Source organism: Acromyrmex echinatior, chromosome 17 (genome assembly GCF_024713525.1).
Source record: "Acromyrmex echinatior isolate Ae372 chromosome 17, ASM2471352v2, whole genome shotgun sequence".
Lineage (NCBI taxonomy): Eukaryota > Metazoa > Arthropoda > Insecta > Hymenoptera > Formicidae > Acromyrmex > Acromyrmex echinatior.
The window spans coordinates 1,848,684-1,874,974 of record NC_141868.1 but is presented as its reverse complement, the minus strand read 5'-3'; the positions used below and the strand labels follow the sequence as shown (position 1 = coordinate 1,874,974).

Here is a 26,291-nt window from a genome sequence, read left to right as displayed (position 1 = left end):
TATAATAATAGTATTTATAGTTTATAATTCTACTTAAATTACAGTTTAAGTTAAATTATAATTATTTTAATAAAATTCTAATTACTTTAATTCATCTTTTCATCTTTAAGTTTGATTTAAATTATAAAAATACTCCGGAAAAAATATTTTATATATAATTATATAAAATTATATATATATAAATATATATAATTTTATATATAATTGTATATAGGTGAACATATTTTATATATAAATGTACATAATTATATATATTTATATATAAAATTATATATAATTATGTATAGAATTATATATAATTATATATAAAATATTTTTTCCCAGAACTATAATTATAAAATTATAATTTATATTTTACTTAACTTTATAATTAAACTATAAAAATTTGAAAAAATATATTAAAAAACGTGTTATAACATAAAATAGAAGTTTTTAATGAAAATAAGGTATTGTGAATTATATTATTAACAAATTATAATTTGAAAGTATTATATATTTGTAAAAGTGTATTATAATCATATGTTTTAAAAAATTTTAGTTATTAAATTATTCTTATATCATCTATTTCAATTTACACAATTTAACTCAAATTTTTCTCATTTTAATTATTAGTCTGCCTTAATATAAAATTGAAATTTTTAATAGGATCAAGAAGCATGAACCTTGTATATTGATTGCGCATCAATTCTTTTCATCAGTATTACGTAATCATTGTTGGTGACGGCGTTTAACGTGGTTCTTCAGGATCCTCAGGGTCGGGGATATCTGATGATATGCGGGTGGCAACGCGGCTACGCGACAGTGTATACGTGAACCTCGTGTATATACATGCATAAAGGGAGAAAAAAATCCGGAAGAGTAAAGATGCGCGGCTAAATGGGGCCACGTAAAGCGTATTCGAGCGCGACTCAATAAGCCGAGTCGAGAGGCCGCGAGATGTCTGATAAAACGCGAGAGAACCGCGTGGTAAAATCCGCCTCCTCATCCACATATTCTACTTCGATGAGGATCGTCGGCGAGGCCTATTTCTCGCGGAGTGATGGATGCTTATCGTATCCATGTAGATTCAGCCACTTAATCAGTAATGCTTGTGATATCTATGAACATTGGATACATAAATTATATACGTATCAACATATGTAACGCTTGGATACGCACAATTTTATTAAAAAAAAAGATTATATTTATTTTATATATATATATATATATAGGGTGTCCCACATAATTGAGATCAGAACGATCGAGTTGTAAGACCGAAGACCTCACAGAAATCGGCCTTACCGACATGGAATGCCCAGAAGACCGCGATAAAGAGAAGACGTGACTAGGGCTGCGTTCCACTTAACGCTCACAACGCTCGTGGAATCCACAAAAATAAATTTTTAGTGCAAAAATGAAAATAAGAAGAATAATCTCCAATGGCTTCGATCTTAACAAATGTTATCCAGGACATGATCCTGAATAACATTCAAGAAATTTTAGCGTCGGTCGAATACCTTTCATAATACTAATACCAGAGGTACTGCGACTTGCAATACCCTTATATTAATGTTAAATAAGGACAAGGTGATGAATCTAAGAAATCGGAGGCATTTAAGCGATATTTTTGAACGCAGCTCTTGATCTTCTTCTTTTTACTCCTTCTTTGAATTTCGTGGTTTAATATAACTTACAAATAAAGAAAAAAGTATGTTTAATAAAAACTATTATATGCGTTATACTTAATCTAAAGTACAGAATTGACTTAATCTAAAATATATTCTATTGAAAAAAATCACATCACAAAGTTATGCAACAAAATCATATAATTAAAACATATATAAATCACATGGATTGTTCCAAATCAATATGTAATTAAAAAAAATAAAATTACATAAAAAATTATTTCTAATATCATATAATTTTTCTAATTACATTCTAATTTTAAAAAATCACTGATATGGAACAATCACTTATGTAATTTATTTGTTTTAATTACATGATTTCATTGTGTAACTTAAATTTGTGATATGATTTTTTTGAATAGAGTATACTTACTTAATGTTTTTAATTATATAATACAGTATTCAACGCAAATACCTATGCACTTGTTGCATGATGCAGCGATAATTGTAATTCGCTGCGCGACAGACAGACAAGATCGACACACAAACATGATCGGCAATGATTACTAGCTGGGTTGACGCCGATCCTGAATGCAGTAGCAGCTGCACTTGCAATCAGCGCGTAAGCTGACACGACGTATATCGTGTACGATAAACAGGCTTGACTTGTTTCAATATTTGTATCAAAAAACTATATAAAACTTAAGACAATTTAAACAGCAAAGAATCATATTAGACTAGAAACTATTTCCTTAAAAAATTAAATTAAATTGAGATAGAAAATTGGAAACTTAAATCGCACCTAAAATTTAGACCTCGAAAAAATAAAATTAACTGCAAAGTTAATTGCAGTTAATAATAGGAATTGAAATTAAAATTTATCACTCATAATATTATATCTGTGATGTCACAGGCAAGAAAACATAATAAGAACTCTTGTAAATTATATTTGAATAGAAACATTTTTTAATAAAATAATACAGGGTGGGCCATCTATTGGTACGATTTTAAAAATGCGATCAAATGAGCATACATTGATATTTTTTATTAATTTTTTTTTTGTTGTGAAGCTAAAAGTATCCGCGTCAAGAATGAAAAACGATTTCGTTCATGTGGCTCCCTCTACTGGCCTTACAGTATGCCATTCGGTCACCCCAATTATTAATGACATTTTGGACTATTGTTTTTCAAAGCTAGAATTGTCTCACACTTTGGGCCACAGCCTCAATATTCTCGGGTGTGCGCACTGTCCGAGCTCTGGGACCACTTCTGTCATCCACTAACATCCCTTTCTCACGAACTTTCCTCACCAATTTGCGTATAGCTCCTTCGGTGCTCCATATTTCTTTTCAAAATTCGTACAGTTTCGGCGACACAGCACTGACTTTGAAAATAAGTTTTTAAAATTTCAAAACGCTCTTCAAGAGAAAACATGTTGTTTCGTGCCGCGGACGGTATGACTAATAAACTGTCAAAATTTCGGGTCTGTAGCTCGTTCGGTGTTGCCATACGACGAAATTAAAAAACGTACCAATAGATGGCCCACCCTATATTAGGTGTTGGAATTAATTCGTAGCGTTTTTTAATGAAAGAATGTTATTTATTTCACATGAGCATTAAAAAATACATTAATGAAAGTACTTCCCATCACTTGTAAAACGCTACGAATTAATTCCAACACCTAATATTTGCATTCGACATAATACATTTATAAAACATATCAAACTTTTTGTTTCTGGAAGGAGTAAAATCACATTTATTTTTATATAATTATTAATTAAAGTTTGTTCTAGCTGTAAATATAATTCATGTTGTTTTTGATATATATGGTCATATTGTTTTGGTATATATAATTATTTATTAATTATTTATTAATATATGATTATTTATATTTATTATTTGGTATATATGATTATTTTAGATATATATGGTTATTTATTAATTAACAAAAAAGTTTTTAGTATATTTCATAAGTCGGTTTTATTAATTGTAAGTGCTGCTTTACATAAAACATATTTTCATATATTAAAATTTAAAATATTTTGCAAAAATTTTTATTGTATGTTTCTAATCATAATCTTAGATTTAGTAGTTTTGAATAAACAGGAGGTCTTAAGATTGAAGTCAGTTTGACATTGAAATCGAAAGTAATTTTATTGTTCTGATTAGAAGAGGAACGATAATATTTTCGATGATAACTACGTCACCAGTATCCGAGATTGTTTATCATGCTCACTATTCATTATACATACATCTAGAAGCACTCTCTCTTGTAGACACCTCTTTTCGTAGTTTCATGATAATCTTATTGGACTGCGTGGACTGGTCCCGGATGAAAAATCGGGATCGCCGTTATTTCTTTCTTGGGCAGCTAGAGAGGCGTCATTAAAAGGTGGATCGTGAACAGTCATCAACGTAAAACAGGTGTGCTTCTTCAAGTGAACAGCGCTCTTAAAGTAGCTTTCATTCGGCTCTTGCAGGAAGGTTCTTGCTACGCGTTTCTATTTACTGCAACAGTCAATAATTCGATATATCTTTATGTGTATATTATTTAAAGTGTTTCAGTTCTTGTTTCAATATTTAAGTACTTATAGTCATTTTGTAAAATAGAATCTTCTTAATTCTTCTTTACATTCGTTTTATTTTTTGCTTTCTCCGCTATCAAACTATTAATGTAAATCTTTCTTGTTTCATAAACAGCGTCCACAAATGACCTTCTCTGCCAAAAATTTTTCTCCTTTTTCCGAAAGTGTTTTAAGTGTCTCCGTAGTTGTTTGTTTATTAGGTCATCCAAATTCTTCAAATAATCAGAATCATTTATTTGATTGTCGACGGTATGTTGACTTTTTAATATTTCATCGTCACTCTTTGTCTTTATTTGATGAGACTTGGCAATCTTGTTTTTCATATATTTTGTCAAATCCAAAGTAGGTAAATAGTGATAAGATTCTAATGACTTCAAGGTTCTATATTGTCTTGCGTGCGATAGACAAAATTCCATATCTTCGTCTTCTATTAATTTCAGTTGTATTCCGTTTTGATTCGAAAATATGTCAGATTCAATTTTCGAGGCGTGTGCATTTAAAAAGGCTCTCCGCAAATTCTTTCCACGTTTAGCTTGACTTGGATCCTTCAACCACATTTCTTTCAGCAATATTATTTCTTGCTCTTTACTTTTGTCTTCATAGATCTAATAAACATAAAAAAATAAAGAAAAAATGGTTTTTAAAAAAAATCAATTCTCTAAAAAAAAATTAAAAATATATAACATGAAAAGTTTCAAAAAAATTTAAGATTTTAGGATTTATAATAGTATTGAAAAACGTATTAATTATCTGTGAAATAATATATGACTTGTGAATAATATGACTAAATATACAATTTCCTTAATTATATTAGAGAAAATTTATTTTAAATGAAGTTAAAATAAATTTTTAAAAGTAATTATAAGAATTTATTTAAGAAATTTTTAGATAATCTAGAGTGATCTAAGAACTTTGAAGTATTTTAAGGCTGACTTATTTAAAATAATCTTTAAAAAATCATAGGTTTCATTATTTCCATTGTATCTGAATTTTTGAAAATGGTTTTGAGTTTTAAAGTAAATTTATGTTAATTTAAAGTTCACAAACAATACGTGGCATCATCACCAGATTTGGCAGTGATGCATTTTCTCGCAAATTAATACAAAATAAAATAAAAGTCACGGCATTGAAATATTTCATTCGTGCTTTAATGAAATAATTTTTTGAAACAAACTTTTTAGATAAAAGATGCTTATCTTATTTAGACAATTTCATGATTTCACAATTATAATATTATCTTGAAGAAAAACTTCAAAATTATTGGCATTATAACTCTTCATAATTCTTAAGTTTCTTTTTAACCTAATAGATTTTTTTAACCCAATAAAATTAAATGATTCAACAAATTGATGTCGAATTGATGTATAATTGATGGTCATTTCTCTTTGGATAGATTTAAAATTACTTTAAACAAAAGTTTTCCCGATAAACTGAAACAAATACATACCTCTACAATGTCCCGAGCATCTGTAACAACTTGAAGAATCCAATACGGTGGTTCCAAAGCTTGGTCATCACTCGCGAATTGCTTCGTATCCTTCTTCATCGTCGACAAATCTGACCCTAATGATGCTTTATTTCCAGATTTTGTTTTAATATCTTCTGCTCTCTTTATCTTTGTCTGGTTCACGACTATCCACTCGTCATTCGTGAGGGGCCAACTATTGTTGAGCACGAAAGCCTCTATGTAATACAAATTTTTTTTCTTCGCATTTTTCATCTCTTTGTTAATATCTTGGCTATTATTCTCAGTCCTATAATCTTTCTCATTTCTAGTAGTATGTTTCAAAATCACTAAGGGTAATAATACCGTTGAATCACCATTTATATCAATCAAAATGTTGCCATCTTCATCAACAACTTTTATTCTGATTTCCGTTAAATTGTAAGAGGTTGTCAACCTTATCGAAACAATGCTTCTCTCTGAGGTCGTTTGTAGAATACAACGCGAGATACAATCTCTCGCGTTCGGGATATAAGTACCAATTAATTCATCGACTTTCAATTGTGGTGGTTTGATCTCTAAGGACAAAAGCTGCTGCTCATCCAGTTGATAGAGTATTGGGTCACCTTTCATGGTAATGACGCGAATTGTCCAGTTAACCTCTTTAAAATGATTATCGCTCCAGCTATAAGCGAACACCGTGAAACCATTCGGAAGGTATTCGTAATGAGTTGGAATTACGTGGTTCACAAGACGTGTTATCTCGCGTCCATTTTGGTTGTTGAAAACACGCAGTGCGAAACGAGGAAGATCGGTTAGCAATTCGAAGGCCGCGAGAACCGCTTCTTTGGGCTTAGGATTTACAACGAGTCTAACAATCGGAAAGTACTGTTCATGCTTGATGTTTCTCACATCTTTAAATTCCTGTATATTCAGAACGTATATGAAGTCTTTAGAACAAGGATACAGATCACGCAGATTATCATGACGATTAATAACGTTCCTCAATAATCTGCTTGCGAGAGACAAATCAAATAGATCGGATATCTTTAGGAGTCGTTCACGAATCTGCGTATGAAAAACGTGATCAGGATTGTGGAGTTTTTTATATCCCTTGACGACAGCCATCTTGAGAAAAGATTGAATCGTAGTTGCAGCTTGATCTAAGACTTCTTTACAATTGCCCGATGTAGACAACCATATTTCCGAAATTTCGTTTATTGTAAGATCTTGAAGAATATTTTGATTTGTCATTAAATCGAGAAATTCTAATCTAATATGCGGATTTAAGAAAAATATTCTTAAAGAGTAAAGAATGTCTTCGAGTTCTTCATCAGGAACAATTTCCCTGATCAACCGAACTTGTTCTTCTATGAAGAAATGGTGTATTAGCGTCCGAAAATTTTTATTTTCTTTTAAAGAAGCAAACTGCAAGTTAGGCATGTAGCTTTGGTAAAAGTTTTTCAACATTGATGGGTAATTCCTTGTTCCAAACGATCGATAAGCTTTACAGAGGTTGTCGCTAATTATTTTCGATATCTGTTCAATTCTGTAAGACTCTGTGGTCATCAGTTGTTGCACAATTGCTTGATCTCCAAGATGGAAATCGGTATCTGAAGAAATAATCATCAGACCTGAGTCTAAACGACTGTGAATCTGCAAAAGTTGTCTGCCAGCTTCCAATTCCATGATACTTGACTTGTTGCCAGTAGTGGAAATAATTATCGATTGATCCGATGAATTCGATACAAAGAACCAGTTGTACTTTTCAAGGATTAAGTAATTCTTTTTGTGCAAATCCTTTTTCTTCTTCGGTGCGGCGCAAAGATTGACCAAGAAAAATTTTTTCTTCGGAGAATCGCAGAACAAATATAGAGGTTTGTATCTGGATTTTAGTATCTTGCTGATATTGTGAGTGTCTAAAAGTTTTCAAATCGAGAAAAATTTTAAGAAGATTGGATCGAAATCTCATTGTGTGTTATCTTGTTTATGAAAAGAAGAATTCAATTTATTTTTGAAATTAATCTTATTATGAATATCTGATTTCTTTGAAAAAAGAACCTTAATTATAAGCTATAGTAAGAAATCCTTCGATTTATGTATCTATTTGATCTTTCTTTTTTAATTAACAGTATATACTATTATATCTATCTAAAAAAATTCCAGACAATTCTTTGTTTAGAATTCTTTTAGACAGAATTTTTTTTAGATAGAAACTTCAATAAAAGTATACCTGTTTTTTCCTTTCCAGTTTCTTTTATTGAAACAGCCTTTGCTGTTTCTGACTTATTATGATTCTCACTGGCTATCTTTAACACGTCGTCTATTACTTGAATCGATTGCTGGAAGTACTCCAGCTTGTAAAACAGATGTACTTCCGTCATGTATGAGGCTATTTTATTGAAGTCGATCCATCGATTGACGTCTTCCTCTGCTTCTTCTTTCGATGCGGTGGGTAAGTCTGATATTCTCCGAGTAAATTTATCGGACCGCTCGATCTCGTTTGAAGAGATCAAGTTTCCTGCAACGTCACTGTTATCACGACCAACGCTCCTGTTGCAATCTTTGAGAGGACTGATCACTTTCAAATAACGAATCGGGATGAAGTAGTCAGCAAGATCGATCATATTTCGCGAAACGGCCCACTTTAACCAGCGATGAAATTTCCACTTTGCTAATGGCGGCTTTACCTTAAGGAAAAAAAGTGATTTAAAACCAATTACAGTCCGCATAAAAAAATCTAAGAATAGAATAGAAACATCTAACAGATATATCTGATATATCTGTATTTCTAATATTTTCCTCATATTCTAGCTTTATACATGTTTCAGACTTTTGAGCTATTTGGAATGTTAGCAGTTTTATTTCTTCTAAGATCTTTTCCTTATTTTTTACAATTTATTCATTATTTTATTATTATTATTTCTTTATTATTTCCCAGAGAATTTATAACAATCTGTACTATCTGAGTTTCTTTACATACATAAGTATCATCGTGATAGAACATCAAGAGATAATCATTGAATTAAGACTTAATGCTCTTACATCTTTGGGATCAAGAGGAATATCACGCAACTGGACAATATGAATTATGTGATCCCAGCAGGGTGACAGCCCTGGCACCTCATCGCTTCCGAGTGCTCGCATGTCGCTCAAGAGGAGAAATAGCGCGATCGGTTGAGGTTTCCCGGGTTCGGCAGCAAGCGGCTGCGAAGTTTCTCCGGGTTTCTTTGTTTCGCTGGTCATATTCACAGAGCTGTCTATTCGGAAATATAGACGGGAATAACGTAATACGGTAACCGAAGAAACGTCCATAGATCGTTATGTATGTACAGTATATACATTCAATGGACATACCTGGAATATAATCTTGTGCGGTTTGCGAAGTCCACTCAAAACGTTCGGAATATTTCGTTAGGAAATCCCATTTGTTTTCCAACGTAAAACGCGCGATATTCATTGTCAAGCAGATCCAGCCTGTGTTACTATTAAAATTTATATTACTATAGAACCTTTCTTAGAATTGTCAACAGGATCAATTATGGTAATTAATTTGTTCATAGCAGATAGCGGATTTTGAAACGAATCGTTAGAAATTAGTTTAAAGAAAGAAACGTTTTTTGAACTAAAATAATTACATTAATTATTTTGTTGAAAACAAAACGGATGTTGTGTTCACCTGTAAAACAAGTGATTGGATGAAAGTCGACGATCTCGCGGCGTCTGGTCCAAGTTAATGAGACCAATTTGAGCAATGCTTTGGCAAGAAGCATCGGCCATAGCTCGAAGTTGTTGGACGTGCGTGGTAAAAGAGGCTTGCCATCTTTATCCACAGGAATGATGTCGTCCACTAGGATGCGACGCCAACACCCCATGCAATATAATCTTACAATATATTTTCCTACAAGATATTTATTATATGTTAATTGGAACCAAAGTGATCTAAGCGACATGCATATATACGCAGATGATATAGACTTATATTATTTTTGAAAAATTATTATCAATTTCTATTATCTTTGAATCTGAGATTCAACAATGCAAACAAAGGATTTAGAAAATTTGTATATAAATCATCAAATTATTGTGAATTGAATGAATAATGTACATATCTACCGTTTGGATTTATTATGGGTCGATGCTGGATGTTTTTCCCAACTTTGTTCATGGAATATACGTGCATCCAACCATACCAAGGATTATTGCGATCGATCCAAATGAAATTTGAGCTCTCTCCGCCAATGTCTAAACCCTCCCGACCGCAATATTGCAAGTTTATTAATGAAGACACAAACCATCTCACAAACTGGAAATTGCTATTATCATTAATGCTGTTCTTGTTCGTCGCTTTGCAGCAATTTGTAAGTCATTAAATATTACATTAAATTACAGATAAAAAAATACCTCGCTGTGTAACAGATGCTTATTATTTGTAACCAGATCAGGATGTTCCACGGTCGTTATGTATACAATTGGAGGAGCCTGAAGGTATTTCCATTTTCATAATGTTTATGTATATTAATATAATATTTTATTGTGTTGGTTTAATTAGAATTTAATAATCACTTCCTTACTTCAAAGTGACACAATTCAAAAAATTAAGTTTCCTAAAAAAGGAAAAAAGCTATTTTTCAAATTGAAAAAATTGCTGACTAATCAAATAATATTGGAAAAAAGAATATATTCTTAACAATGATTAAATGATCATTATTGTAATTTTTGTTTCACATTTTTTAAAAATCCTTTTTAAATTTTGATAATTTTGACGATATTTTTTAAACTACTGCTTTTGACAATTGTGATAATTTTTATAAAGTTAAGTTAATTCACTTTTGATGAAATAGAATGTTTATTTAACTCACTTACGATAATAACTCGAAAATCACGTATTTTATGTCTCTTTTAAAGTAAGGGAGTCATATGCCGATTTAAAAAATTAATGTCCGTTATCTGAAGTGCATAATTAAAATAGTGACAGTACAGTCAAGTGTTCCAAATCTTTTGCTCGTATCCAATGGTCAGGTTCCAAAGACCAAGGCATAGCGACACGTTCTGCGTCTAGGAATAGACCATCTGGACCGTCTTTAGGTATCTCCCATTTCTCGTTATTCAAATCAGAGTCCTTCCATTCTGGCCATTTGTATGCAGTATACGCGTCAGGATGATGATTAGCGGAGAAGAAGCGTTTAGACTTTTCTGACATATTGCGAGAAAAATAGAAAGTAGGACGCAGAAAGCTGCATCTTCAAGAGATATAAGGATTTGTATAAGGCATTATAGGGCGTGACAATTAATTATAAATATTACTCTCAATTCTGAAAAAAGTATATATATTTTTATTGATCCTTTATATGTATATTATACACTATCATATGGACAGAATGGAATGTATAATATTTATACCTCATCGATGGTCAGGAAACTAAAAGTTACATATCGATTAGTACGAAGAACCTATCTAGTCAAAACGTATAATACATTAACGAATGTTTGTTATGCAAAAAAGAATAAAATAAAGCAATATATCTAGAATATCTTAATGATTTAGAATATCTTAAGAAATAATGATAAAGAAAAGAAATTCCACGAAGGATTATGAAAGTCCTACAAACAGCGTGATTTGTCATTTAATATTCTCAATAGTTTCAGTTCTTTCTCCGATAAAATCTAAGTTCTATTCATTTATGTACAATTTTTTTGCAATTATAATTTTATAACAATTATACTTTCATAACATAGCAGAAGATACTCAGCGATTTCGATTCGGTAATTAATATATCACTATTCTTGCACTCTTGTTGAATCAACTGTCAACTTATTGTTAGATTTCTTATCGATAATTTTTTGTTTTTCGAAAAATTAGATTTCTTATCGATAATTTTTCGCATAAAATGACAACATTGTTGCAGTTCGGCTCGTCGCTAAGCCGACGTTTTAATTGGCATGAAATTGTTTAATTATATATGTACATTTGATCATTAGAACGGATGAAACGCTACAGCTAAACACATCCTCCACATTCGATTAATCAGTCCTAATTTAAGTCCTTAAATAAAAATCCGTTAAACTAGTAACAGATATTTTTTATCATAACAAATATCAAGTTTTTAAAGTTCGGAAATTATATCCCAAATTGAAAATACGCTAAAAGAAGCTAATTCTCTAACCGCGAAGGATAAATATAACAAGGTGAATTGAACGAATATTTAATATTTCGCAAATTAAAAATAATGTCAACATGATCTTCAATACGGTCGTCAATACTTCTATAATACAATGATAATATGCCTTCGCGGAAAAATTTGTGTGACAATGATGCAAAAGAGATGTTCAATTAAGATAAGCTTACTTTCTTTCCCCTTTCTGTGTGAAAATTTTTTTCAGAATTTTTATACAAATTGGAACATTTTTTGAAAATATTAAAAAAGTTTACATTTTTCTTAGAAATTTTCATATATATAAATTATGAAATATTCTAAGATTTTAATACTTCTTATTTTATAATTTTTGAAAAAATATACTTTAAACTTTTTCAGAATTTATAAGATTTCGTCAGAAATTATAGGAAGAGAAATCTTAGAAATTTAAAAATATATTTCAAAATTCACATGTGTGTGTGTATGAAGAATTCTAAAAAGGATATATACTTTCTCAGCACTTCTAAAAAGTATTCCAATCTGTATAAAAATTAGAAAAATTTTCTAAACGTTATAAGATTATATGAAAAATTCTGAGAAAAAAGGGGTTTCTCCAGGGGTTTTAACAGATCCTTTTCTTTTTTTAGTGTATCGAGAATCTTTGGCACTGATATTCGCTACAAATCTCCATCTTATTGAATACGCACTAAGTAAAAGTAACATTCATGCACCGTGATTTTTTAAACTATAAATATTTATAACTTTTTTTCTATCTAAAAATCTTCAAAAATATTTGTTCCAGTGGCAACTATATGTATAATATGTCTCATACGTGAATTAAGAAATAAAGTGTACTGGCTTGTAGAATGCAGTTAATATACTTAACAGTTTCTCATTAATTACATGTCTATGTGTGTTAACTACATTAACAATGTAGTTAATAATAGCTAAATCTTACGCAAATATAGATTTCTGAAATCTTCAAAAAAATTAATTGACTTCAGTCATGACTGAAAACTTCTGTTTGCAAATAAAAGCAAAAAAAATGCTACGTAATGTCATAAAAGAAAATTATAAGCGCACTTTACTTTTTATTTTTCTCGTATAATACATAATTTCTTTATTGGTGTTATCTATTTGCAATTATTTAATAATCAAGAGAGCTATACTAATAGCGAAATTCAGCGGTACGCAAATACTTTCCTCATCCACTGTAAATAACGTCTCCACGCATAATACATATATTCTTTAAAAAAATAATCCCGCTTCTTTCCTTATAGAGATGGAAGTAAATCGAAATACGCACAAAAAATATATATATATGTGTATATAAAATAATAAATCTACAATCTCTTGAGAATGTGAATGGCCCTCCGCGTTTATCAGACGAACGCCGAGTGTCCGAAAATAATTCACGCCCTCAAACTGGCAGTGTTCAGAAAACCTGTTTTGCACGCGCAATTACAAACCCGTGTAAAGCAGGCATTATAAAAATCTTGATAATACTAAAACTGATGCTAGTTACTGGCATGTCACATAAATCACGACTGTTGTCGATCCGCAAAAGCATTACAGCTAACCCTCGTGACTTATTTACGATTGACAAATAACTTATTTATCGAGAGTGCAGCTCATATTACTCAACAATAATTTATTCAATCAAGTAACCAGAAACTAACGGCAGTTATTACTAGACGATTAACTGAAAAATTTTTCTCATTATTGCATTGTAATGCTTTCGCACAAACTGGATTCTAGCAGTTGCTGAACTATGAATATCCTGGAAAAAAGGAATTAGATCTGTCGAAATATATCTGTTTTAATAAATGGTAAAGCTCTGCAAATTGTTTCTATCTTCAAATCTAAAAAGATATAATCAGACCCTTAAAAATTTTTCATATAACATTAATTAATTTATTTATTTTAGCAATTTTATTGCTAAAATAAGTATTATTGATTAGTATTATAATTCACAATACAATACGACAAAATTACAATTAAAAAAAAACTTTTCCGTTTATATTCACGGTAATTAATTATGGTGCTGTCAAGTGATCATTCAGTATAAGCTGTATATCTAGTGCTGCTTGATCTCTATGATCATCAGAAATTACTATTTTGATGATTCACAAACATTAAATGTTAATACATATATAGGTATGACATATCTGGTCAATAGGTATATACTCCATATGATTATATGCTTCATATAAGCATATATGATCAAATCTGACCTGTATATGGTTGTGTATGAACATATCTGCGTGATCAAATCCGCAGATATGACAAGTCTGTATATCTGAACATATCTAAATAGATATAATTTGATTTGCCAAAATATAATTTCAATTTGATCTGGAATCTTATTCTATATATGTCTATATGTGATAGCTGTCAGTGTCGTTATGTGTCGTTGCGCAAATATTTTGTATAGTAAAAAAACTGAGCAGCTACATGGTGGACACCGCGAGTCTATTATGCTAGGGGACTCGGATTTGATTCCCGGTAGATCCAAAAAATTCTCATTGCTCCTCTTTGGTGGTCTGGCAAATTATCAAGAGTATTTGTTGACAAGAAAATCTGTAAACTGTCGTTCGGAACTGGCGTTATCATTCCGTATATTTATTTATAATCTGCATGAGCACCACGGACATACGTACGAGAGATAGGCCCTTTCCCAACTTTGGGATATTGAGCCATCGAATGAATGAATGAAAAAAGCTGCGCAGCACTATCGGTAAGTGCACAGAATAGAGCCCTTGATCAGATCTAATCCTTTTTTCCCGAATGGAATATCGATTAGAAGAGTATCAATTACTTAACAATTACATCATTGTAGACGCAGTAATCTACGCGAATGAATAAGTCTATCTGAACGGAATCGAAAGTCTGAGTGCAAAAACGAATTCATTTCTTCAACTATTTCCATATTTGAAAAAAAAAGAGGATAATAGTTTTCCAAATAGTAAATATTAAAAATCAGTAAATATCTTATAAATATCTTCTAAGTATCTTGAATTAAACGTAAACTCTATGTGAAATCTTTCAGTTTGTATCATATTTTTAGTGACAGAATAATAAACAATCCCAGAAAGTCAAGCCTGCAATGACAGATTTTGAGCAGTATGCTACCAATTTCTGATGGCTATTCTGTCGATAGAAGCAGAATTTGATCGCAGTTAATGTCAGTTTGCTGACATTTTTGATCAATCTGTTGCCAATTTGTCAATATTCTGCTAACATTTTACTTACTGAGATCATTTTTTGAGTAATACATGGATTTCTTGCCTTTACTAATTGTAAATTTAATCAATCTGGTACCTGGTGTTTGGTTTTTACAATCAGATAATTTAAGTTATTTTTTCGAATCAGAACCAGACCGCTCAGATATAGTACCAGTTATTCTCTATTAAGTAATTAAGGAAGCAGAATGAACAAACGAAGGCATCGATGTAATCGAGGATACATAAGTTGAAAGAATTCAGTAAATGGAAGGACTTTGTGAGGACTTAAGTCATCGTTTGCTCTCGCGAGTTTAGCATGCCTTGCCAGGTCCGGAAGCTCTTTGATCCTCCATTCGACCAGCTTGAAGTCTTTGGATTAGAGCGAAGAGATCCTCTTCGGGCACTGTGGATCCTGATTGAGTTTTTCCATTGACTCTTCGACCTCTTTCTTCCTCGGCGTCTTGCAACGTTGATGCAGCCGGTAAAGGACTTCGTTGGTCTTCTAGACGTGAACTCTGAAAGCAAACACACAATCCTTTGTACGAGGTATCCTTTCTGTCAGACAAGAGAAAAGATTCGAAACAGTGCATAATAAATGAGTAACGTGACAGTTTCGAGTTTAGTTCAAGTTTCAACATCAAGTTAAATGTCGCTCGTCGTTGTCCTATTCAAACATGTTTACTGTTTGCTCTCTTCGGCTCTTCTTCCATCTGATTTTTTGGCAACATTATATTGGAAATTTCTTTGGAGAATCTTTCGTCTATTTCTGGTGGTGATTTGATCCATCTGCCTGCATCCAGCTTTTTAAGTCGGTATCTGTGAGCTGTTTGATTGCTTTACTGCATTCTTTGTCATTGGATAATCATTTGGCCTGCTGCTCTGTGACTGTTGTCGCGCGCGACTGTTAAGACTGCATCTGTTCTCTGGGGGGCTGCTTTGGCGGCACCACTCAACACATTTTGAGCTGCATTTGGCGGTGATTGCATTACGATTTATTGGTAAAGTCAATTTTATTCAAATTAACATAAGATATATGAGATTGCTTTGCTTTGTTTCTTTATCCATACCTATACATTTCAAGTTAATTAACACTTGTATTGTTATTCTTTTCCTAATTTTTAAACGATGTGTAAATATTATTTTCCCTAATCCTATCACTTTATTTTGCTATGATGTCCTCGTCACAACAAAACAAGCTTGAAATCTTGAGTCGACCTGCTTATTTCAAGTGATTTTTACCATGCAGTTGTTTATACTCTTTTTGCGGTGCGGATAATGCTTCTCCTTCCATTAACCGTGATTCTATGAGTGTTAAGAATGTTACTGATGGATGTTCTACAAGCACTGTCGACGTTGTGCGTACGCTCGCAGATCTGGCTAACAGGGTGTCTGACATTTGGGCTTAGCTCGCTGGAGACTAGGCTTGGATCTATAGAGGTTAGACTCAATTCAATGGTGGATCTTGACAATAGATTAAAAGTTCTCTCTACAAGGTTACGTGGTCTCGAGGATGCTGTTGCCTCATCTGGTGATGTAAACTCGGCTATCGGTAGACTTACCATTGTAGAGGTTGGGGCCAGTAGGACTTCATTGATAAAGAAAATTATTAGTCTTGAGAATCATTGTATCGTCCTTGAAGACTCTATTAAAGCGATCAATCGGCCTTTTTCGTCATCGACTGTTGATGGCCTGGAGTCTTGCATACGAAGTTTTGAGCTTTTACAACCTATCAGATCATCATTTTTGGTCAGCCTCTCAAGGTGAAGATCGTTTGTCAGCTCTGGCCTCTAATTTGGATCTATCGATTTTGCCGAGTGATATTGCTAACTTAGTATTGGGTAGGAGCTCTGTTTCGTCTAGGTCGGTTATCATTAGATTCATGTCAATAATTAAAAGAAATAAGTGGCTTGCTGCAGCTTGTCGTAAACGCGAAATCATCGCGTGATATTAAAGAATCATGGCCTTCCGATAGAATCTCTATATACAATCTCTACCGCTTCTTTGGGGAAGGCTAAAACTCGTGCCCATTCTTCTTACAACGTGAGGCGTGTCTAGATGCGTCGTGGTATGATCTATTTATTATTTATTAGAGAATCCGATAACTCTCAAATTCGAAAATTCTTTTCTACGGAGTATTTCATTAAGACGATCTCTGCGGCTTGCCAGGCTACGCCTCTGTCGTTATCGTGCTCACTGCCGATTCAATCTCGCTCCTCTGCGGCTTCATCTGACAACACATTCTGACATAACCATTATTCCTCTATTAATACTTTGCACTCACTTTTCCCCCAATCACATCATTTGCTTCCTCACCACCGTTATCTTTATCTATTTCTATTCCATCCTCTTCCTCTGATAGACTATCTCTTGTTTTCTTAAATTCTTTACCTATTTTAAACAACTCCACGCTTGCCTTTAAATATGTCGCGATCTGAAAATTTTCACGTTGCACATGTAAACATAAGATCTCTTACGCCTCATTTTGCATATGTAAAAGACTTAATCTCTCTTCGCGGATTTGATATACTAGCTTTTTCCGAAATATTGCTTCGTGAGAGGGGTGATTCGACTATCTATGCTATTAAAGATTACTATGTACTGCGTTCTGATAGAGCATATGACTTAAGGATAGGTGGTGTCGCCTTATATATAAGTAGCACACTGCTTCACTCGCCCATCGACTTGCGCATCCCTTTCGAATTTCGCTATCGAGATTGTCGATGCGTTTATACATCTTCATAAAAAGCGGATAATAATTTTCTTGGTCCTTTACTATTTAATCTATTCTTGCTGATTTACCTTCCATAGTTATCTCTTTTAGATCTTATTAGGAGTACAAAGTAATTCGGTCCGTTTTCCAAAAGATGGCTCCGGCTGTTGTGAACGGTTCATAGTGACAACTGATTTTGGTGTTTTCAGAGAGGTTACACATCTGCTAATAATATTCAATTCATATCGCTTTGAGTTACAAAAACCTTGATTTTTACTGTATTTGAAATGTCGAATTTTGTGTTAAGCAGTATTTGCGGGAGATTCTAATTTTCTGCTTTAATTGGAAAAAAAGTGCAGCTGAAGCCCATCGAATGCTTGTCGAAGTTTATGGTGACACTGCTCCAACTGATAAATCATGTAGGAAATGGTTTCGACGTTTCAAGGAGATTTCAACGTTGAAGACAACCCTCGCTCTGGACAGCTAAAAAAATTCGACGACAAAGAATTAGAGGCATTACTCGAAGAAGATCAGAGTCAAACGCAAGAGGAGCTTGCAGAATCATTGGGAGTAACTCAACAAGCCGTTTCTGCACGATTGAGAGCCATGGGAATAATTCAAAAACAAGGAAATTGGGTGCCTTATGAATTGAAACCGAGAGACGTTGAAAGGCGATTTTTCACTTGCGAACAGCTGATTCAAAGACAACAAAGAAAAGGTTTCTTGCATCGGATTGTGACTGGAGATGAGAAGTGGATATTCTACGACAACCCCAAGAAGAAAAAATACTACGCTAAACCCGGTCAATCGTTGCCGTCGACCTCAACATCAACACCAAAGCCGAACATTCATGGTTCGAAGATCATGCTCTGTATCTGGTGGGACCAAAAGGGTGTTTACTATGAGCTGCTGAAACCTGGCGATTCCATTACGGGCGATCGGTATCGGCTACAATTAATTCGTTTGAGCCGTGCATTGCGAGAAAAACGGCCGGAATACGAGCAAAGACATGATAAAGTTATTTTTCTTCATGACAACGCTCGGCCTCATGTCGCTAAAGTCGTAAAAAAATATTTGGAAACGCTCAAATGGGATGTTTTACCGCACCCGCCGTATTCTCCGGACATTGCTCCTTCTGATTATTGGTTGTTCCGAAGGATGTAGCACGATTTGGCAAGTCATCGGTTCACTTCTTTCGCAGAAATCGAAAATTGGCTCCAAAATTGAATCGCCTCCAAAGACGAGTCATTTTTTCGAGATGGAATTCGAAAATTGCCTGAGAGATGGGGAAAAGTAGTAGCCAGCGATGGACAATACTTTAATTAATCTGTTCATTCATTTTGTTTTGAAATAAATGCATTTTTTAACACAAAAAAACGGACCGAACTAATTTGTACTCCCAATACATGTATACTGACGATGTACTGCTCTTCATATCTTTCAAATCTTCTGAAGTTCTCTGTTGTACGCTCATTAAATTATGACCTTCGACAAATCGTTGAATGATCGACATTGAATAGATTGCATTTAAATCCCGCCAAATCTTTTTTTAATTGCTGGTTCTCCTACCTTACTTTTTCACCTTCCTGCTTTTGATATCTCTATTCAAAATGTTTCATTGACCGTCCCCAGCACGACTATTAAAATTCTAGGCTCACACATTGACTCATCATGGTCATTTGAATACGTTGTTGCTAAATGCAGGCTTGCATATTCTCGTTTTAAACTACTATATCCTTTTTGCTACATTATGTCAGTCTCTCAGGAACTACATAATCTCTAGTAATATCTCAGTTTGATTATGCCGACACTGTATATCTTTGTCTCAAAAAACATCATGTTCATAGAATACAATTAATCCAAAATTCCTGTCTTCGTTTTTCCTATGGTGTTAGAAAGTACGATCATATTACTCCTTGTTTTTTCAGCGCTCTGATTGGCTGAATATTTTCAAACGTTTCACAGTTTATTTATGTTGCTTGATTTATAATGTTCTTCGCACTAATACTCCTAGATATCTTCATGTGCTAATCCGTTTTAACGTTGACTTTCATTCAGGTACTCTGCCTGATGACTCGTTAGCGATATCAATGCTCATCACAAATCTAAATTTCACAGCGCCTTCTCCTACACGGCAGTGAAATTTTATAATAATATATCATCTGCTTTACACTCTCTACAGCGGCTTTCTGTATTTTGTTCTGAAATTACTCGATACATTGTATATTTATGTAATTGTAATATTAATTGTTTTAAATTTAATTTTTATAATTCACTTATTCTAATATACAGGTACGACTTCAAATCAGCTGCTCAGCTGTCGCCTATTGTAGTGTAACTGATACGTGGTACTAAATAATACTGTATTCTATCTAATGTATTTTGTTAATAGTGTACTCAATAAAGTTAATAATAATAATAATAATAATAATAATAATACATCCAAACCTGGCATCTGACAAGCATCTCGATAAAGGAATCATCCGAGTCTTGATTGGTATTCAGCCCTGGTAGATAGGGTAACGTCACTCTTTGCTCATCCATTCGTTTGCTTTGCATTCCAGCGATTAATTCCAGTAAATCTTCACCATCCCTAAAAATAAAATTGTCAAACATCCATTAGACACTATAAATGTAATATGATATATTATCATAATAAGTCGATGGCGCCTATTCCAAAGAATAGAATATTTCATCACATACTTGTCATCTATGTCTGATACTTCCGGTGAAATCGTTCGGTATTTTGGATTGTGCTTTGTGTTGAGCGCGCAACGTTGATCATCCATTCTACCTGATTGAAACCGGGATAGAAGATCGAAAAAGTTATCTTCCTCCTTTTGAGAAGGTTGCGCAACGTTGTCGTCTTTGTCCAACACGATTTCCGATTTATCTTTCTGCTTTGCATCAGGTGTGAGCTGATTAAATATAATTGTTAGTTTTATTAACGTAATGAAATATGTATAGAATGTTTTACATAATAAAATTTTAATTTTTTTCATGTAATTTCTTATCAATTTTATTTCAACGTTGATATTTTAATATAAATTATTTTAATTGTACTTAAAATTAATAGATTTAAATTAATTCATTATTTCAGTATTGTTTCTATAATAGAAAATTTGTGCAAACCTTAATGAGATCAAGATTGTCCATACTTTGTCGCCTGAGTCTATATCTACAGGGCATGGTTGTCGAAACATTCGATGTCGCATTTGTGATTAATTTTTGGATGTTTAGATTTTCCTTGTTGCTATCTTGTTGATTTTTTTCTAGACCGAGGATTTTTTGTAAGTCATCGACGTTCATCTGCGCAGTAGCTTGGCCCATTTGATCTTCCAACTCTTTTGAGATGTGCAGATGCAGATTCGAATAGTGCAGCGCTTTTTCATGATTGCCCATTGCGGCGTAAGCATTGCCCAGCGACCAGCAGGCACGTCCTTCGCCGACGCGATCCTTTAATTGCTGGGCTATACTCAGATGCCACAAATGGTACTCAATGGCCGCCGAGTAATCGCGGAGGAGAGTATACGTGTTTCCCAGAGAGTAGCATGCTTGCGCTTCTACCTCACGATCTCCCAATTCCTGTGCAAGAACTAAGGTCCTCCTAAACATTAAACAAAATTTTTAATTTTTGATAAATTTGTAAATTGCGAATTTATTTAAACTCTCTTTGTGTAGCAATTGAAAAGCAATATACTAAAATAAGTTCCTCTTAAAACCTCCCCGTTCCACTTTTTTACCTAAAATATTTTTTTCTAAAATTACAAATAGAAAAGATTTTGAAAATGGGTCACCCTTATAAGATATTTGTGTTTATCAGTGTGAAATTATTAGCAGCTTTCTAACATACTTATTTGCAGCAATAATATTAAATTACAATAACAGAAATTAAATATCCATTTAATTTATGATATTATTACTCTAGTTTCTATTTAAGACTGCGTTTTAAGACTCATAATCAGCTTTCAGTTAGTTTGTACTAGAAATTGTATAAATTCACAAGAAATATTAATAGATATGAAAAACTGCTTTGACCGAATATAGCGTTTGTCATTCATGTGTGTTTAATCTCATCAGTTTATTTTCACTTAATATTGTAAAATATCTGTATTTTCAAGCATATCTCTCTCTCTCTCTCTCTCTCTCTCTCTCTCTCTCTTTCTCTTATATATTGTATATAAACATTTTTTCTTAATTTTAAAATTAAAATGAACATTTATTTGAAAAATGAGTAAAAGAAATAATGATGTGAATAAACGAGATATGTTTATCAAGTAAGTGGCATTCTGTGTTGTAGTAATTCTTAAAATATACGTACATGTAACCATTAAAATTGTTGATAATTTTGTGCTTGTCAAGAGCGTAAGTTAAAAATGTTTGTTAAACTCATACAACGAAAATGGCTCTTTGCACCGAATGAATACATATATGAATTCATTGTCTCTAAAAAGTTGGACATCGATGCTATTTGAACAAAACAAAGATGCATGGTTATAATTTGGCAAAACTATATTTACTTGTAATGCTGTGCAGCCTTCTCAAATTCGCCTAAAAATATGTGCGAATTTCCTAAATTGCTGTTAGCTCTTCTTTCCGCTGGTTTGTCGCCAAATTCTCTAGCAATTTTTAAACGTTCATTGTGATAATAAATAGCCTGTTGGAAATCGCCCAGTAAGTAGAATGTATTGCCCAAGTTGCCGCATGCTCTACCTTGAGCAGCGGAATCCTCCAGTTCCCTCATAAGCTCTAAATTTTCTCTGTAAAAAAACGAAAGGCACTAATAGACGTACAACATAAATTTTAAAATTAATTGAAAATAATTGTGTGGATTAAATCTTACTCGTAATAGCGCACCGCCTGTTGCAAGCACTGTCGAACATCTTCAGAGAACTCTCCTGGATCCTGATGACCTATTCTACCTGCTTGCTTGCCTTTCGCGTGATATACATTTCCTAAATTGTACAGGGCTCTTCCCTCGCTAAGCTGTATACAAAGGAATTATAAATTTAGAAAAATATAAACTATAATTCCTTAAAACTATTTTATTTATATTTTTTTTTGTAGTGCAGTTTTAAATATGAGATCGAAGTGTGGAATAAAACAGCACATAATCGGTAACATAGATAATAAGATAGTAACCTAATCTAATCTTCCTAACATGTAGTCGTGATACATATGTTATATGAGGAACTACATAAGAGAGAGATATGTATATAAATCGACAAAGATAATATTTTACATCGAAGTGAGAGGAACCATTCTAGAAACTCATTTTAGAAATCATGTACATTAACTTGTATATATAACTTTTGTATAGATAACTGCTGTGAAAGAAAAATAATAAGAACTTCTGTATCATCACCAAATAGGTATGTAAATTGAGACTCAATTTTTAATTATAGTTTCTCAGATGATCTTTTTTGTTTCTCTTACAAAAAAGTTAATTTATTGCAAAATTCGAAACAATACTTTCTATTGTTAATATTTTTAAAACTTCCACAGGAATTTTCTATATCGAAGCTAAGCTTTCACGAATTATCTCCATATCCAAATTCATTATTAAAATGCTAATGTTTTCATGAACATTACAAGTCACTTCATAAAGACGACAAGCAACCTAATATTGAGCTTTTTAATTTGTATTTATGTTTCAACAGTTTTTTATTTAAGAATATATATTGCATCCATTTTTATAAGTGTGTTAACAAATATTTATACTTTAATAAACTATATCTATATAAAAGTTATATTTATAATATTCTATTTTTATTGAACAACTCATTCTTATAGTTCATTTACTTTCTTTGTTATTATTTTATTATTACAATTATGAATTAAAATGTAAAAATAGTAACAAAAATTTCAATTTTTTTTGTATCATCCTTAAGTATCCAAAATAATTTATATAATGTTTCATTGCGATTTACAAATTAGTAGCGAAGATTTAGAACAAATAAATACTTTATTCGTTTACAAACAACTAATCTGTTTCGCGCGCAATGTAATTTCACATCAATTATCTTGAATACTTACAGTACTAATATTAAAAAATTTAATTTTTTTGTTATCATTTTATAATACATAAATTCCATAAATTTTTTATTACAGCATAGAGATAAAAAATACTATCTTTATTGGAATAATTTTCTTATCTAACTAATCACAGTTTCTAAATCGTAATATTATTCCTTAAGAAATAGAAAAGCGGTATGTATCAGTAATTTTTTTCTTATCGAAATATGAGTACCTTATCCCCAATCTCTCTGGATATTTCCAAATGCCTCTTGCAGCATATCATGGCTTCGTCAAACTTTCCAATAACTTTCAGGGTGTTTCCCAGATTCCCGCTAGATTTTGCTTCGCCCAGTTTGTCGCCCATATTTCTAGCGAGAGTCAAGTCTAACTTGTGATACTGCATTGCTTTGACATAGTCACCCAGGTAGAAGTACGCATTACCCAATTGGCTATAAATAGCACTTAGTATTCGCAGATCATCTGTACCAGCCTGGATTGCCGCCTGGAAGAACGCCACTCCGGATTTGCAATCGCCAGCTTTGCATAAGCGTTCGCCCTCCAGCGCTAATTCCAGACACATGTTCCATCTCTCGCTATTCTGCTAAACGTTACAAACATATAGAATTGTTAGTGAAATACGAGTAATTAGAGTTATAGAGTGATTTTGGAAAATTTACAAAATAATTGAATAAATATTCAATTTAACAGTTATTAATATAAGGTATACATCTTTTAGAATTATACAAATGTTGCAAATCATGCAAATGTTTACAATACATTAACTATACAATAAAATATGTTACGCAGAGAATATGTTACAAGGTGAAAAAAAATTTATTCTTTGATTCTACAAAGTAGATAAAAAAAAAGAAGCTAAAGCAAAACTTGATTGCGAAAAGTTGAAGATGAAAAAATGTTAAGCTTGATGCAGATTAATTATTGTATATAGAGTGTAATATGTATTTGTATAAAGACTCAGTAATATACGTTTTATTATGAAAATATGAAGATTTAAGAAAAAATTAATTCAAAAGCATTTATTTCACTTGAATGAATTAGACTAGTCTTAATAAAGATATAATAAAGCTTGCTCTGGAACATAAAAACTGAGATAAAATAAACTTTCTTGCGAGTCCACTCCGAAATATAACTTATACCATAGTAAAACGGAATAAATGACTGATCGACGAAACAAAATTGTATATAAAGAAACAGGTGTGGCAGCGATAAGCGTGAGTCACGCGTGGGAAGCTCAGCGTCATTAATTGGGCGTTGATTCACTCACTTGTCCCTCGGACGACAGATTCTCCGCACTGGCGCTTAGAGACATTCTATTCGTAACACCTTTTCTTCGACAGAATGAAATCCGACTCGTTCAAACGCTCTTAAAACAAAACGGCCGTACGTTGCTATCGGTTTGCGAAATAACTGTAATTGCTCCTCGTAGCATGATACTCGAGAACTCCGATCGTAGGAATCAGCTCATTGTTGCGCTATCCTCCAAGCATAGCCCTGGATCCTTTTACTCCGAAGCGAAGAGCTGCTCCGACGCGAAACGGTTCTGGAGCGCGTCCAAACAAATGGCGCCGTCGGTATAGGTGAACCCAGATGGGAACCTTTTGACGCATGCGTTACTATAGAAGGGGAATGTATGTCCCCATCATTTTTGTACGCATGCGTATTTTTATATAATAGGTATAAATACAGAGTGTTTTTGAAATAATGTTTTTGAAATAATTTAGTCGAGACGCACCAAGTTTTTTTGCATAAAATATTTTTTATTTCATGAAATTTGTTTTACTATTACATCCTTAATTCTTTGTGATAACCTTTGGGTTAAGTAAAATAATGCAATTTTGTGATATATTTTAAAGGAGGATTAAATAATTACTATCACACTTGGACTAGAATAGGAAGAGTTTTGAACAGCTACACATCTGAGTTCTATTCTTAAAAAATTATATTATTAAAAATATTATCAAATCTTTTAGGATTTATTTTTTAAAACTAGTTTTTTACAATTGTATATAATTTAAATGCTTCATATCATTTTTAGAAGTACATATTTCTTGAACTTAAATTTGGCGTCAGTTATTGATAACAAATTACATATCACACGGAAAATATTATTTTTATTATAACTTGGCATTAGTTTTTGTGGTATCAAACCTTTTATATAAATAATATACAAAATATTCGATCATTCGCAATCGGGACACAATACAAGATTAAATATATTATCTTGAATCTATTTAATAGTTATATTTTTCCATAAAAATTAATTGTTTTTGCGAGATAGCTATAAATAATACAAACATTCATTAAAAAATTTATAAAAATAATATTTATAAAAATAAATTATTATTTTCAGATTATTTATTAATGTGACTTGCTCAAAAATATTTTTATATAGTAAATGCAATGTAACTTCTGAATGGGAAAATAGTGATGGGAAATAATAGATAAGATATTTTGTCAAAAACGATATTTGCAAGAATAATATAACAGATATAAGTTTAACTGTGTTAACTTATTATTCATAATAAATATTTATTTTTTATAAGAATAA

General features: G+C 32.3%; 2 protein-coding genes across 4 annotated transcripts; both read right to left on the bottom strand.

The window, feature by feature from the left end:
• Positions 1-2,628: 2,628 nt before the first annotated feature.
• LOC105152102 (androglobin) lies at positions 2,629-10,825 on the bottom strand. The gene is made up of 3 exons (XM_087414949.1): positions 7,867-10,825; positions 5,637-7,552; positions 2,629-4,794 (listed from the first exon to the last, which is right to left on the bottom strand). Exons 1-3 carry the CDS (start codon positions 8,438-8,440, stop codon positions 4,222-4,224), a joined length of 3,063 nt encoding a protein of 1,020 aa, XP_087271075.1. The 5' UTR covers positions 8,441-10,825; the 3' UTR covers positions 2,629-4,221.
• Positions 10,826-10,946: 121 nt separating this feature from the next.
• On the bottom strand, positions 10,947-25,337 carry pins (G-protein-signaling modulator pins). 3 transcript variants are annotated; one of them, XM_011066114.2, is made up of 8 exons: positions 25,008-25,337; positions 23,955-24,323; positions 22,548-22,690; positions 22,225-22,464; positions 20,837-21,311; positions 20,408-20,622; positions 20,153-20,297; positions 10,947-15,509 (listed from the first exon to the last, which is right to left on the bottom strand). In XM_011066114.2, exons 1-8 carry the CDS (start codon positions 25,050-25,052, stop codon positions 15,306-15,308), a joined length of 1,836 nt encoding a protein of 611 aa, XP_011064416.1. In that variant the 5' UTR covers positions 25,053-25,337; the 3' UTR covers positions 10,947-15,305. The 3 variants fall into 3 exon arrangements, with proteins under 3 accessions (XP_011064416.1, XP_011064417.1, XP_087271071.1); XM_011066115.2 differs by having other exon boundaries at positions 23,955-24,320; XM_087414945.1 differs by lacking the exon at positions 25,008-25,337 and adding an exon at positions 24,880-24,988.
• Between the last annotated feature and the right edge of the window lie 954 nt (positions 25,338-26,291).

Coding starts and splice junctions, on each gene's coding strand:
- pins (XM_087414945.1), bottom strand. CDS start 24,984: ATGACGCTGAGCTTCCCACGCGTGACTCACGCTTATCGCTGCCACACC. Junction 22,691..23,954: donor CCAGAGAGATTGGGGATAAG/GTACTCATATTT, acceptor CTTTGTATACAG/CTTAGCGAGGGAAGAGCCCT. Junction 20,623..20,836: donor ACAATCTTGATCTCATTAAG/GTTTGCACAAAT, acceptor ATATTTAATCAG/CTCACACCTGATGCAAAGCA.
- LOC105152102 (XM_087414949.1), bottom strand. CDS start 8,440: ATGAGGAAAATATTAGAAATACAGATATATCAGATATATCTGTTAGAT. Junction 7,553..7,866: donor AACTGGAAAGGAAAAAACAG/GTATACTTTTAT, acceptor GAAAACTTTTAG/ACACTCACAATATCAGCAAG. Junction 4,795..5,636: donor ATGCTCGGGACATTGTAGAG/GTATGTATTTGT, acceptor TATGTTTATTAG/ATCTATGAAGACAAAAGTAA.